Below are 15,023 nucleotides of genomic sequence, written 5' to 3'. Positions count from 1 at the left end.
TTATTTTTGGCTTTATGTTATAATCCAGAAAGCGGGATTGTATCTGAACAGCAGCAGCACCAGTCCACCATGGTTTCTTTCATTTTCCCTAAATGGGAAACTTAACATCTACTATCTTCTAGCTATCTAAGAGAATATCAAGCAGATGATTTTTGTATGCTGTATCTCTTGAAGGAACAAATGTATATGTATGGAGTCTTATATGAAGAGTCTGAATTCAAAGATAGATTCTTCCCTTCTACATGACAGCCTTAATACAATGTTAAAGAGTTTTGTTTGTCACAGGAGGATCAAGATCTGACAGGAAATTCAAAAATCTGTTTAGCTGTTTTGTATTATACTTGTATTTAAAATATCTTTAAAACTATAGACTTAAGCATTGCATTAAATGATCAGATAGTAATGATTAGAAATTGGTAAGTTTATTAATAATTGTTAACATTGCTTACACTTTTAAAAGGTTTGTTTTGGCATTAGAATTTCATCCACTCATCATACCATTTCATCTATCTCCAGATCAAAATCTACTATGTGATGAATTTTTATTTTCCTGAATTTGATTTGCATATTTAGGCAAAAGTAATTTCATTGTTATTAATGTCATAGCTTTAAAATCTTGTTTGCTCTGCTTGATCAGCTTGTATATGTTGAAACATACGTTTTCTTACTGTTACAGAATGAATCCAGAGAGCATATTGTTGCCTTCAACATGTTAAATTACAGAGCATGCAAAAATCTGTGGAAGTCTTGTGTAGAGCATCACACATTTTTTCAGGCAAAGAAGTCACTACCTCATGAAAAAAAAGTATTGTCGCATTATTGGACCCTAGGTTCTAGAAATCCAGCAAAGTAAGTATTGTGTGAAAGCATGTTCCCCATTGTATATGACAGAAGGAGGATTTGTGTCAGTAGCAGCTGAATTTGACGCTGTGGAGCTCAGTTCTGCTTGTGATTGTGTCATGTCAGTCTTTTTGAACCACTGACTAACTTTATTTTCCTTTTTTTTTCCCCCCCTTTTTTTTTGCACAACGATGTCGTTACAATATAATACTCATAAAAAGTTATTTGAGTCTAAGTATGTTTTACTGTTATCGTTCTAACTTGCTTTTTCAGCATAAGGTATAACAGCAATGCAAAGTTAAAATGTTACATGGTTAATGATCCAATAAGACAATTTGCTGAACAGATTTGTTTTGAACTGTTTACTCCTTATTGTTATATAAACACCGTTTAATATGTTAGGGCAATTTCTGAAGTGCGTAAAGATGTCAGTTAGTTATGTGGGGATAAAAAAAATTCCCCATCCAACCATTCAAGATTCCACTGTCGTGACACTTCTCATCTTTTATTTGCTTTGTTGGCTTCTGCTGTCATTGAGCTGGTAGTTTCACAGTGATATCTAAAATGTAGTTCAGAGCCTGTCATTTTGCTACATGAAGTTGGGATGTACCCTTTCCATATGCACCATCTGGATTGTAAGTCTTATGTCATTATCCTCTCGGAATGTGAGTCTTCAGGGAGTTCTTTAGTCGTTTGATTATCTGTGGTCTCCGTGGACTTACCAGAAAACTGCTTTTTCTGATGGCTTTTGGGAGAATATTGTATTCTTTACTTTCTCTTTTCTTTATTTTTGCATTGTTTCTTCTTCACTGTTGAATTGTTTCTTGTTTATCTTTTTCCTACTTTGACCCAGATTCAACTTCTGAATGATGTCAGGAGTTGGACTAATCCTTGTAGGTCCCTTCTTACTCATTATATACTATAATTCTATGTTATTATAATCTACATATAGCAATATATATATATAGAATATATTACTATATTCTGTAATTCTATGCCAGATTTTGGCAATTGGCTCTTCATATTCTGATGTCTCTTTCAGTACAGCAGAAATTCATACCTAAAGGTATGAATGCCTATAAATTGCTTATAAATGATGCCAGTAAGAATTGTCCAGGTACAAGAACACTGATAAAATGTTACATTTTCCATATACGTGTTTTTTTATAGTACTAGATCATAGCTGAAATGAATAAAAGCAAGTAGCTGAATGATATATGTGTTTAGAGGTGTGTATTTTGGGGATTAGATCCTTTACAGATCAATACAAACTTGTATTGAGGAAGTGACTTTCTTAACACTTCTTAGAATGCTATGTCTGGAGACCTTTCTCTCTGAAAATTGGCAAGTGGATTAAAAAATCCTATGTTTGTATACACAGTGCACGTACAGACATTGCAACACCCATATAATTTTAAGGAATAAGTTTCAAAGGATACCAGTTTAGTGTTATTCCAGTTTTGGTACCCACTGTGGGACTTGTCACGGGGATTGGAGTGACCACAGGGAAGTCTGGTAATTGCTAGTCACTATGCTAGTTTCTTTCACTATTTATGGAGAGTCTTCTCATGGCACTATATTGTGTAGCATCTTTCTTGCTGTTTATTTTGCCTGCCATGTTGTTTATCATCGTCAGGAGTTGTATTAAGGTTTTTAATTTGCTCTAGTATGTGGCCTTGGCTTATATAATAATGAAATTGACAATGGATAAACTGATGTGGTGTATGAATTCAGCATTGCAAAATGACTGTTGTGCTTTGATCTGACAGGTGGCTTAGCACTATGTGGTTGTTCCTTTACTTTCCTCCTGCTTTCCAGAGGGATGGGGGAGAGAATAAAAATAATAATAATTAAAAGAAACAAAGTAGAATTCATGGGTTGAGATAAAGCTATTTAGTAAGACAGAAATAAGGAAAAGGATAGTAGTTAAGACTATGTAATAGTTATGTATGATAGTTATATGTGAATGTATGTAACAAGTGATTCCTCACCACCTGCTGAGAAATGCTTAGTTATTCCCCCAAGAAGCAGAAGAGAGTGAGGTAAACACCCTCTTCAAAACTCCTGCATAATGTCATATAGTATGAAATATCCCTATGTCCGGTTCAAGTCAGCTGTCCTAATTCTGTTCCCTCCCAGCTCCTTGGGCCCTTCATTGAGAAAGTCTTTGGCTCTGTACAACATGGCTTAGCACCAGCTATGAGTGTGCTATTGATATCATTTTTCTCCTAGAACCAAAACAAAGCATCATGCCAAATGATCTGAAGAAAACAGTTCCGTCCCAGCTGAAATTAGGACAAGTTCCTGCTGAGGCATCAGATAGATAGTTAAAGTGGTTGTGTGCTCAGTTAAGCCATAGTGAGTTGTTACCAATTCATAAGTTTTAACAGAAAATGTCTAGAATCTAATGCCTCTATTTGAATTATGTTTTGTCAGGCACTTGGTTTGGTGCCAACAGAACATACCAAATTTCCTGTTTTCCTTTCTGTCTTTTTGAACACAATGAAGTTAAAAATAACTCTCAGAAAAAGTTATTTTTAACCAGTTTTTTTACTAGTATTGAAGTAGGGATGAACGAAACAGTTTTATTGCAACAAGTGAGAGACAGCAAATGGCTCTTTTATAGTGAGGGGGTAAACACAAGTGACTCTATAAAACGTGAATTATATAATGTACTTTAAATAGTATATTTAGCTGATTTTTTCTGTGCAATATAATTAACAAATAGATTTTTATATTTAATTCTTTTCAGGTCTGCAAACAGCCAGTACTGCAGAAAAGTCATAGGTGGGATGGTTTGGAACCCATCTATGAGGAGATCTTTATCTGTTGAGCATCTAGAGACCAAAAGCCTTCCATCTCGATCACCTCCTGTTACCCCTAATTGGTAAAACAAGTTTCATCCTGTTCTCTACCTTCCAGCCTCCTACCTTTTCTATCTTGTGTGTCTTCTAGCAGACTAGATATGCAGTATTTACATATATGCTGTTATTTTGAGAGTATATGTAGTGACATATTTAAACCATGTATCTGTTGTTTAAAGTGAGACCTGTAAACCTGACAAGAAGACTTCAGGCCATAGATTGCAGTAGAAGAAAAATCATCTGCAGAATGCTCTGCAAATGATTACGACCTACTAAATTGTCTTCATGTTCCCTTTTTTAAGGCGGAGTCCTAGACTACGTCATGAAATTCGTAAAGCACGACATTCATCTGTAGATAACCTTACAAATGAGATTTCTTATATTACCGAGACCGAAGATGTTTTTTATACGTATAAGGGCTCTCCAACATCCAAAGACAGCGATTCAGAGTTCTCTCAGAACCACAGTCCACAGAGGAGGTAAGGGCTTCTGTAAACAATTCATTGCTCATTTGTCTTTAAAAACAAAATAGCCTTAGTATAAAACAGTCATCATAATTTACATCATTGAGTTCAAACAGTTTTTTGTTTGCATAAGATTTATTTTGACAAATTGTTAAAAGTGCAAATGCTGTGATACAAAATGACAAGTTTAAAAACCAACCCTTAACCCCTAAACAAAAATTTTCAATAAAATCAGAGGTGGCAAACCTGTTCTTATCTGTAATATCCCCTTTCCCAGTAAGTTTTGCAACCCTTTCCCACCTATTATAACCTTTCTTTTCTCTTGGGGAATCTTCATTGGGCTCTTAAAAGAGTTCATTTGTTTTCTACATTATCAGTTCCAGCTGGTTTGAAAGAATTACTGTGTTAGATTAAACATGGAAACATGATGATACTAGTGGTCATCTATCTTTTTCTTACTTTGAGGAATTGTAGATTGCCACTCTTTGGGCAGTCTGTACTTGTTGCCTTCAGGTGTTTTGCTCTATTCCTTAAGGACCAACTGTCTAACCAGGGCTATTATGTTTGCTTCCATGACCTGAAGCTCTTGTCTTTGTGCACTAATTATTTCTTTGCTTATACATTATATTTATTGTGTGGCTTTCCTCTTACTTAAAGAGTTATTTCTTAATGAGTAACTTCATATTAGCATAATACTAACTTCAGAAATAATAAGGGTACCAGGTCCCTGATCAGTCAAATTTTACAAAGAAAACAGAGTACTTTGAAACTTTCATCTAGGGAGGATACTTTGTATTAAAATGCAGGTTTCTTTATATTATTACAAAAGAAAAATAGCTTTGGGTGACCTCTTCCTTGTAACTCAAAGGCATGATGTATTTTGAGAAGCAGATTGATAGGAATTGCCTGTCTCTTTGGTAGCATTCAGCTTCATTGCAGTAGCTTTAAACCCAAGGCGAAGAGTTGTCTTAAAATATGAAGAAAACAGTTTTTTTTACTATATTATAGCATTGAGGTTTTAGGGGGGCAGGGAAAAGGGGCTGAGCAAGGGGGGGTAATGAAAATTTAACGTGCTGTATGCATATTTGGAGTTTGTCACTGGGGTTATTGAAAGTATTTTTCTATTCCTGCAAGTCAGATGTGCCGTTGTGCTAGTAGTGTCACTAATGGCTGTAATAATGTGTGTTGCCTCAAGATGTTGAGTAGCCACAGATATGAAGTTGTGTCTTTCATGTGTTTTAACATTTACAGACAAATTATGCCCTTGCAGAAGTAGTTAACCAAATAAAATTAATAAGAAGTAGACCATATGAGGAGATGGTGAATGTAGAAGCTGTTGGCAGAAAAACAAGTTGTTACCCTGTGTACTGTGACTGGTAGATTGTGTCCTGACTTCATCATTCTTGTTTTTATCTTTTCTTCTGCAATTTTTCTCCTTCCTGTTTTACCTTTCCTATTCCTCCTGAGGGTGGAGTGGGAAGGTCTGTTTTTTATGGACAGTGGAAATAGGGTGTTCTGAATGTGAAAACAGCTTATTTATTTCCTGAGCACTGATTTGTTCTACTGTATCTGAGTTACATCACTCACTGTAGATATTATGGTTACACCTCAGATAAACCTAATTTTCTGTGAGTTATTCCCAAAGCATTCCTTGTCTCTTTGGTATATTTATAGTATTGGATTTCATGCATGTAATTGAAAAAATACTTACATAAATGTGCTTAATTTAAATTCACAGTATGTTTAGGATGGAGAATATCGTGTATAGAATGAATGATCATTTATTACATTAACTGGTAGATGTAAAGTGGTACTTTTAGAAGTAAAATGGTCATTAATACTTCAACAAATGAGGTAAAACATTATGGTACTGTACAAATAAAAGAATGTTTAAACTCTACACTGATGTTTTCAATAGTTAGTCTGCATTCCACTTGTTATTCTTTATGTTCTTACATTTGTCATTATTTGCCTTGCTTCTTTTGTGGGAAGATGTAAGGTAAAATTAATTTTAGGTGTAGACAAATATTTTTCTCTGAATGCTTTATTGAAATAGAATCTGGTCTACCAGCTATATCTGCTTTGTAAGAAAAGCATTTAACTTGCCTATCTTTGGTATTATGTATGGACAAACATTTGTCCTGGACTTCTGCCATACTTCAGAATAGTTTAGTTATTAACTAGCAAACAGCTTGCAGTGTACTGATTAAACTTTTAAAGCTAACTTGCCTATTCTTGTCAGACTGTTCTTTAGTAGACTTGAACTGACACAATCAAGACGTGCTTTGGAAAAATATTGAAATTGCAAATCTGTTCTCATAGAAGGGGGCCCAAACTAGATTCTCCTAGCTTTTGTATTGCCTTTAGAGGACTCTTTTTTTTTTTTTTGTTTTTCTGCCTAGCCTGCAATCTCAGGCGAAAGTGGTTGTAGTTAATACTGAGTATAAATGATGAGTGTCTTTGGTGGGAGGAAAAATCTGAAAGAACTGTGGAAAGTTACTAGCAAGCAACTGGGAGATGCTTTTAAATCCCTTTATTATTGCTTGAACTGGACCTTGAATCTTCATTATAATCATACAGCTCCTTAACCTTAATCTGTGGCTATCATGAGCATTTCAGGGACTGCGGTAATGGGAGATGGTTTCTACTTGTTTCAGTTCAGACTCTGAATAACGTCTTAGGTTTTTTTCATCAAAGCAACATCTACCCCAAGACAGAATTGCCTTCAGAATCATCTGTTTGCTTATTGGTACAAATGTATAGATGAAACTTGTCTGACGAGATTTGTTGTGTACTTAATCAATTAAGTCATGTTTGGAATCTTGGGGGATCTTGGATTTATAGAAGAATGCATAGGTTTGCTTATCTAAGCCAACCATCTCAAATCACAGCTGCATGTAAAGCCTGTCATTGAAGATGGTGCTGAAGAGGACTTCAAGAAGACTTTTGTTTAGTCCAGGGTAATCCAGCCTCCGTGAAGAATCCTTCCCTGTTGTTTCTCCTCTTGCTTGCTGTGCTGCTGTCTGTCTTATCTGACTACTGCTGCCTCTGAAAAATTACACAGCTGGAGTACACGCTGAAGACTTACCTCTAATAGGTTGCTTTGAGTGTTAAACCACTTTTATTATTTCTGTGCCTCACCAGCACCAGAGCAGGTAATCTAGTCTATCCTCTGACTCTGTTTTGCACTATTTTACAATATACTTAACTTATCCTTTTGGATGTATACACATATTGCTACTACTGTTTTGTTTCAAGACAAGTAGTGAGATAAAACGTATTATTTATTAGGGACTCTTGGTATCTGTTTTTCACTTACAGTTGGCTTTCCCCATTCTTGCCCTGGAGGTATTTTGCTTTTGTTGAAAGATCTTAATTTTCTTCATTGAAGCAGTGCTGCAACTGACTTACTAAGCATCTCATTTTAATCAGTATGTAAAATTTATTTTTGCTTTTCTAGATTACATTTCCTACCTTCAGAATTTCTTACATAGGAATATGAAAGGTTAGGACTTGCCTTTAATATAGAAAATATGTTGTTATATGGAATTAGTATTTCTAAAATCATGTCTGCTAAAAAGCTACTTTAGTTTGTAGCTTTTTCAAAGCTGTTTGTGTTATACCACAGGCCGCCTGGCATCAAATCATCCTGACCATCTGCTATCCTGATAGGCACTGTTGTGAATTGGAGAAGCTTACCTTTGAGAAAAATGTTTCAATATAATGTATTTAAATCATGGCATGTTCTAAAGGAAGGCCGATGGAGTTGTGCAGATAATTATTTTCAGATACAATTTTTCCTTTTTTTTTTTTTTTATTTTAACCTACTGTGGTACCTGAAGGTGATCACTGTTGCAGTCTTTGTTCATAAGAGTATATTCTACAGTTTCCAAATTTTGAAATATGCACACATGCACCAAATTTGGCATAAAAGAACAAATTGTTACCGATTTGTATTTCCATGACATTAACTCAGTATGTACGCTGCAGAGTGCCTCTTCTATCAGGTAATAGTAATTGGACAAGGGGTAATGGTCTTAAGTTTATTCTCAGAAGTGATGAGGCAGTGGCACAGGCTGCCTGGGGAGGGGGTAGATTCAGCATCCCTGAAGGTACGTTCAGGAAATGTGTGGATGTGGCACTGAGGGGCATGGTGGAGGTGGGTTGGCAGTTGGACTAGATGGATCTTAGTGTTTTTATCCAACCATAACGATTCTATGAGGTCAAAAGGCTACAGTAAAAATTAAGTAGCTCTATTGAAGTGTGTGACACTGTTCAAGACCAGATTAGGATATTAGTAACCTCGAAACGTAAGTTTAACTCAACTAGATTGGTAAGCTGATTACATTTTGCAATCATATGATCTAACACGCCTGATGTTGTAGCAGGTATTTGTCTTGACATAGTGCTGTCCATCCCCAGTACAAGATCCATTTCTCAGAACTGACATCTATTTTAAAAAGTAGCTGGTGTGAGGAATGTCAGCTGAGTGCGTCACATGCCCAGTAGTTCATGTGTAAGATCCTACACAGCTGGTTTGAAAACCCTTTAACATCTATTAAGAAAATTAAAATAACTAAAATAAGTTTGCTCGTGCTTTGTAAATTTACATGTTTCAATAATTCACGCTTTTAGCACTGGGTGAACGTAAAATCTCAATATTCAAGAGTTACTGTAAAAACCATAAAGAAATATAACTGAGTAGTAGTATTTTAAGGAGCTTTAAGTTTCATTTTTTTCACGTATATGGCTTTTCTTTCTCTCTCTCCTCTCCCCCCTGCCTGTAACAGCATTTTATTGGAAATTTTGGTGCTTTAGTTGTGACAGCAGTGTTGGCATTTCACTGAAATGAAAAATGAATGTAAATAGATGAATGAAAAAGAGGGGAGGAGAATACAGCTGTCAATGGCATTTATTTTATTTAATGTTTTTAACCTCAGAGAATTTCAGGCAGTGACTATGGAATAAGAAGAGTATCTTCCACTATTTCCCTCATAGCATATTTAAGTTTCTAATCCAGTTTTGTGGGCAGTCCATGTTGTTGCAAACAGCCACAGTTCCCCTTTACTTGAATGTTGCAGCTAAAGCAATCTAGTGTTTCTTTCAGAGATGGCAAGGCTCTAGAAGTAAAAGGTTACTGAAACAAATGAGTTTTCTCATAGCTGAAGATAATGTTACCTGCTTATTTGTGTTACTTGTATGAGACTAATTTTTCCCCCTGGTGAGGATCAGAGTATCTTTGACAATGTAAGTTCAGGTTGAATAGCATATGGTTTTTTAATACACCTATACACTTGCTATAGCTGAAATAGTTTGTATTGTAAATGTAGTTGCATGCTCTTCTAAAAGATTTTTTTAAATGTTTTTGGATATATCTCTCTAAGTGCTTGTTAATAAGCATGTATAAATTCAGCCACATATATGAAGTGCTAGCTTAAGGGAAAGGAACACTGAATTATTGACTTGGAAAACTGTTCCTGTATAGCTTTGTAGAGGGTCTTGTGAGTTAAACTGTTCAGTTTCTCTAGTTTACTGCATGTTTGGTTTGGAACAGCAGACTGCATAGGACCAAGTGTTTGATGAGTTCTTTAGGGTAGACTCTACATCCTAAAAGAAAAGATCAGCTGCAACTTTCTATTTAATCAGTGTTTCAGAAAGATTGTTGTAAAATATGTTTCTAAGAGATGAATTATAGTATCAGTCAGTAAGAAAAATTGACAGATGAGTCTGTCTAGGTCTTGCATTTATATTTAAAGACTTAGTGTTGATTAATCAGCAAGATAAATCTGGCTAATTATTCACAGATGATAGCATGTGATGTATGAGAGGAGTCAGAAGGCTGGAGCAGGGGGAGTCAGTCATGTTTTTGCCTTAGGCTGCCAAAAGAAGGTTATCAAGAATCAGACTCTTCTTGGAGGTGCGCAGCAAAAACATGTGAAGTGGTAAACTCAATTTACAGCAAGGGAAATGCTAAAAAGTCACAAGGAAGTTGAAATTCATGCTGAGTTTGATGAAGCTCTCAAACAGATTGACAGAAAGGTTGAGATTTTTCTCTATCCCTGGAGAAATTAAAAACTCATCAGGAAAAGGTCCTGATCATCCTTATGAATCTTTAAAGTTGGCCAGTCTTTGAACGTCCTCCCATGCTCCCTTCCAACTTAAATTACTTCAATTCTTTAATTTTGTTATAAATGCATTGTGTTCCTGCATAAACTTCTTCCTTTGTTAAACATGTTTGTCAAATCTATAAACATCTTTAATTTACGTTCTAAAACTATCTTTTGCTGGTGATATAGATGGCATAATGTGTGCAGTTCCAGAGTTAGAGGGGAAGGAAATAAATGGGTGAACTAGTATACAAAAGGAAATTCACTGTCATTATGGTATGAATTTCTGGAAGTGCATATACGTTCCTAATGTAAGTGTGATGTATCATCTGACGAAGGCATTGCATTGAAAATAGATTTCCTGAGCTTAGCCTGCATTTGTTCAATTCTTTCAGCTTACTGTTTTGATAGACAATAAGCTATAGCTCCATGGTGAGAGCTGGTAAACTTCCTATAGAAATGCATTTTTATTCTAACAAAGATATTTTTGTATACAACATTTGCAAAGCATTTCTCTTGATGGAAGTACTCTTTGGATATATCAGATTCCATTAACTACCATCTTGATATAAAATTGGAAATACTTTTAGAGAACTCAATTTATAATGCTTTTTACTTCAGTCCTTAATCACATACATTCATGCTTAATTCCTTGTTCTTAGAAAATCTCCTGCATTTCTTCAGTCTATTGTCTTTGTTGGTGTATTTCAGTCTTTCTCAAGGAAGATGTTCTTCCAATATTAGGCAGTAGATCTCAGGACATTTCAATTCTATCACTTACCATTCCCATCCTTCTCATCAGCTGCATTGAACTTAAATGTTGTTGGTTTGTTGGGGTTCTTTGGGGGGGGGGCTGTGGGTTTGTTTGGTTTGTTTGTTTGTTTTTTGTGGTTTTCTTTTTGTTGTTGTTGTTTTGAGACTTTTCTAGTCTTTTTTATTTTTATTTTTTATTTAGTTCATACTCAGACAAACCTAGAATTAAAATATTCTTCCTGGACCTTCACTTGGGATTTTACCGTATGTTATGTTATACCATATGTTTCTTAGTTTGCTCATTAATATAAACATCACTTCTCTATCCTCCCTCTGTTCCACTTCTACATTTTTATTGATGGAAGCTTGCAAAAACTACTTGTCATCAACCAGACAAGATAAAACGTGTGAAATCTGGATCCTAAGTGACTGCGAAATAAAGACCAAATATTTTGTAAAGAAACTTTGGAATGCTACAACTTTAGGAGTCATGACCTCAAGTTATTATTTTTACCTTTCGGAACCACCAGTAAGTGATTTTTGGGTTGAACACCCTGTGAGTTTCAAATTAGGGTTTTAAGACTGTTACTAATAAACTACTATGGATTTTACAGTGCTCTTCCACTCAAAAATGCAAAGAAAGAGAACGTGTTTGTCTTGCTTATGCACAAATCTCTTTTTTAAATGTCTTTATTGAAATGTACTACACTTGTAAAAAAAAAAAATAAAAATCTATGATAAAGCAAATTTTGCAGCAAACTGAGCTTTTGAAAATTACCAGAATACATGAAGCTATGTGAAGTATGGTCAGTAAAGGAACTGTAGAGGAACAGAAGGAATCTTTTTCATGGCTAATGTCAGCAGCTTATCAATATGGATGTTCAGAACTTACAGAAAATCACTGCAAAACTTGAGCATACTGTGGAAGCCACAGGTTTTTCTGTAATGGTACTCAGGTATAAAACAGAATCCATGTAGCTGCCTTAAACAGTCTTTCTGCACGCACGTTCACAGAATTTCTGAATCTTAACCATGCAACTCATGCTGTATATAAATTTGTCTAAAAGACAGCAAAAAGATGATGCTATAAATATCTTCCATTTAATTTGTTTGTGAATAATAATCCCAGTTTAAATGGGTAGTTCTCAGAAACGAGATGATAGTGGAAATTTTGCCGCATTTAGTCTCCCCACCCCTGCAGGTGTTAGAGAAAAGAAGCTTCAATAACTTGAAGAACACTACAAGGGCAAAACCTACAGATGTTTCCTTCTGTTGTTTGTAGAGAGGGAGTTTTGCTACAGTTCTATTGTTTCAGTTGTCCCTTTTCTCTTGGGATTTTACTTTAACTTATCATCAGTTCTCAGAATAGTAAATTCTCTGGTAAGGCACACATCAGAGAAGGAGGGGTCTTTCCTTGAAACTTGACAGAAGAGAGGTAGATTTTCACAGTAGAGGGTTTCATTGTAGAGATAATCACTGACAGAGCGAGCAATCTGTAGTGAATGGAAGATTGAAATGGCATCTTTTTAGATACACAGTGGAGTAAAGAAGAGAAATTACTTGCAGTTTTGAAGTGTTTGCATGCTGAGCCAATGGAAAGTTTAATTTCCTTGCAAGGAATGTCTCTTTTTCTTGATGAAAAAGTCGATTGGTTGGTCTGGTGAGTGTTCTCATTTATTGGCTTAAAATACAGTGCTTGTTGTTTGTTGTGAAATGTCGAAGATATAGTAGTAAAATGTGGAATGCAGTGTAGCCAGAAAATATGATCTTGGTACTCCTGTTCGAAGTACTTTATCACATTGGCAAATAATTATGTGTCAGGAGTAATATTTCATTGAGTTGTGACAATTAAAATTCTTCAGGCATAGCATGCTGTGCTTCTGGGGACTTTATGAAGACACAGCTCCCTTGTCACTGATGAATTCTGTAGGGGTTGAATTTGGTCATTTTCTAGATAACCTTTTTAAACTCGAAAAGGTTACAGAATGATTCAATGACTCCTTCAGACTGATACATCTGAATTAAAGTGCAGTAATTCAACAGATGAACCTTCAGCAAATATTACTGAGAATTTATATCCCACATTTAAGTCTCTGGATATATTATTGAGGTGACTGAGAATTTGCTGTTTGTTTATACACAGTATATGAATGAAAAGTGGAAATATTTTTTTCTGTCTCAAAAGGCCTCTCTCTCTTGAGGTGAGGAGGAAGAGGATTGTATTAAAATAGAGATATTATGTATAATTGCATCAGAATTTTGTGGTGTGTAGTTCTTGGTGGAAGCTTTCAAGAAGGTTAACTTACAACAACTTGAATTCTGCATAGTGATAGAGCTGTACCCCTTCTCTTGTGGCAGAACACACAAAAATGTACGGCTTCAGTGTTCTTTCCATCAGATGGAAATCAATTTGCTTAAACCAAAATAAATAAAAGCTCGTGTCATTGCACTGCCCGTCTTCCCACTTCATAAAGTCTGGATGGCTGCGGTCAAATCTTATGTAGGTGTGGAGCTTTCAAAGATTGAAATGATTTTTAACAAGCTTGGTGAAAATCATTGACTAGGCAGAAAAAACGTCAACCTTCTCTCACTGAGTAACTTCAGTATGAGCTCAGCAGTTGTCTGCACTGCCTAGATTGGCTGCTCAGACAGCATGTGTATGTGTGCATGGTGCCAAAGCATCTTTTCTATTGCTGTCAGGAGTAGAGGAACTATGATTGTTACAAAACAGGAGAGCTGGAGGTACTTGTGGGAGAATGGGAGTGAATGTCAGTGGGATCACATGTTGGGACATGGTTGTAGTAAAGATGAACTGTGGCATTCATGAAAAAATTATGTACAAATTCACAAATTCTTATGGAATTCACCATCTCTGCCTCTCAAGGAGGAATTTGTTCATGTTATAGAATCCTTATGAGGAAACAGAACTAGAATAATATTCACCTTTTTACTGTAGCTTTGGTGGAACACAGTACACGAATCAGAAACAGTAATAACAGCTGTGTGAACTCATTTTATATTCCTACATTTAATTTATGTCTTCATTGCTGGGTAATTATTGTGATTAAATGTTTAAAGGGAAAACTGTAATGGACAGTATTTAAGTCCTGTCCTTTAAGTTAAAAAATGCTTTTAAGTTTGTTGACTAACTGAGAAGAGTAAGGAAAGGAGCACAGTGGTTTTGACAGACCAAAAAAACATGCCGTAGTGGGCATAGCGAGGCTACAAAACTCAGGATAAATAATTGGAAAAGAAATACAAACTTCAGGCACGTCATTGCTTTCCTTTGCAGGAGATGCATCAGTATGTTTGTATACAGTTTTCATGAAGTAAATATACAGTATCATGACACAGCTTACTGTAAGGCAAATACTGTGCCACCTGGACAGTTCTGACCTCCAGCTGTGACCTCTTTCTGGAAAGGAGGCATCTGACAAGGGTAGTTTTGGTGAAGGGTGGCTGTGTTGGGAGTGTACCTGCAGCTCAGGACTTGTTCTGAGCAGCAAAATCCTCTTGTTTGCTGAGGTCTTTACAATAATCAGGCAGGGACAGACATGGGAGCATAGTAATTGGTTCTAAAGGGACTAGGCAGTCAATAGTAAGTCAGTAATAAGTAGAGAAGCCTCTGACTTGTGTTGATTTCTCTCTTTTGCCTGCACAATCTTGAAGGAAATTCTGTGCATATTCTAGAAGACTAGAACTAGTTCATGAGAGGATTATCAGTCATTTCTGTTTCCAGCTGCTTTTCTGTTTATCAGTTTTTCATTTAAGTCTGGTTGAACAAACCACAACAGAATTCCCAAAACTGCCAACTGTTGGTGACCATGTCTTATCAAAAAGCATCACTAAATGTCTGATATATAGAATCAGAATGGCCTGGATTGAAAAGGACCACAATGGTCATCTATTTTCAACTCCCCTGCCATTTGCAGGGTCTCCAGCCTCTCGACCAGGCAGCCCAGAGCCACATCCAGCCTGGCCTTGAATGTTTGTTT

The 15,023-nt window shown here is 35.9% G+C and overlaps 1 protein-coding gene across 19 annotated transcripts in view; it reads left to right on the top strand.

The window, feature by feature from the left end:
• The window catches only part of PTPN3 (protein tyrosine phosphatase non-receptor type 3), a 149,799-nt gene that overhangs the window by 105,238 nt on the left and 29,538 nt on the right, over positions 1-15,023 (top strand). For 17 of the 19 annotated variants that reach the window (XM_015854307.3, XM_015854305.3, XM_015854304.3 and 14 more), the window contains 3 exons: positions 677-849; positions 3,593-3,727; positions 4,007-4,183. In XM_015854307.3, coding sequence (XP_015709793.2) covers positions 677-849; positions 3,593-3,727; positions 4,007-4,183 — 485 coding nt within the window. Of the gene's footprint in view, positions 1-676; positions 850-3,592; positions 3,728-4,006; positions 4,184-12,422; positions 12,689-15,023 lie in introns of those variants that run through there. The other 2 variants (XM_085538093.1, XM_085538094.1) reach the window with 2 other exon arrangements.

Source organism: Coturnix japonica, chromosome 2 (genome assembly GCF_054131305.1).
Source record: "Coturnix japonica strain WE chromosome 2, WE-NBRP24, whole genome shotgun sequence".
NCBI classification, from domain to species: Eukaryota; Metazoa; Chordata; class Aves; order Galliformes; family Phasianidae; genus Coturnix; species Coturnix japonica.
Note: the sequence above shows the minus strand (reverse complement) of the source record. Positions and strands in the feature narration are given on the sequence as shown.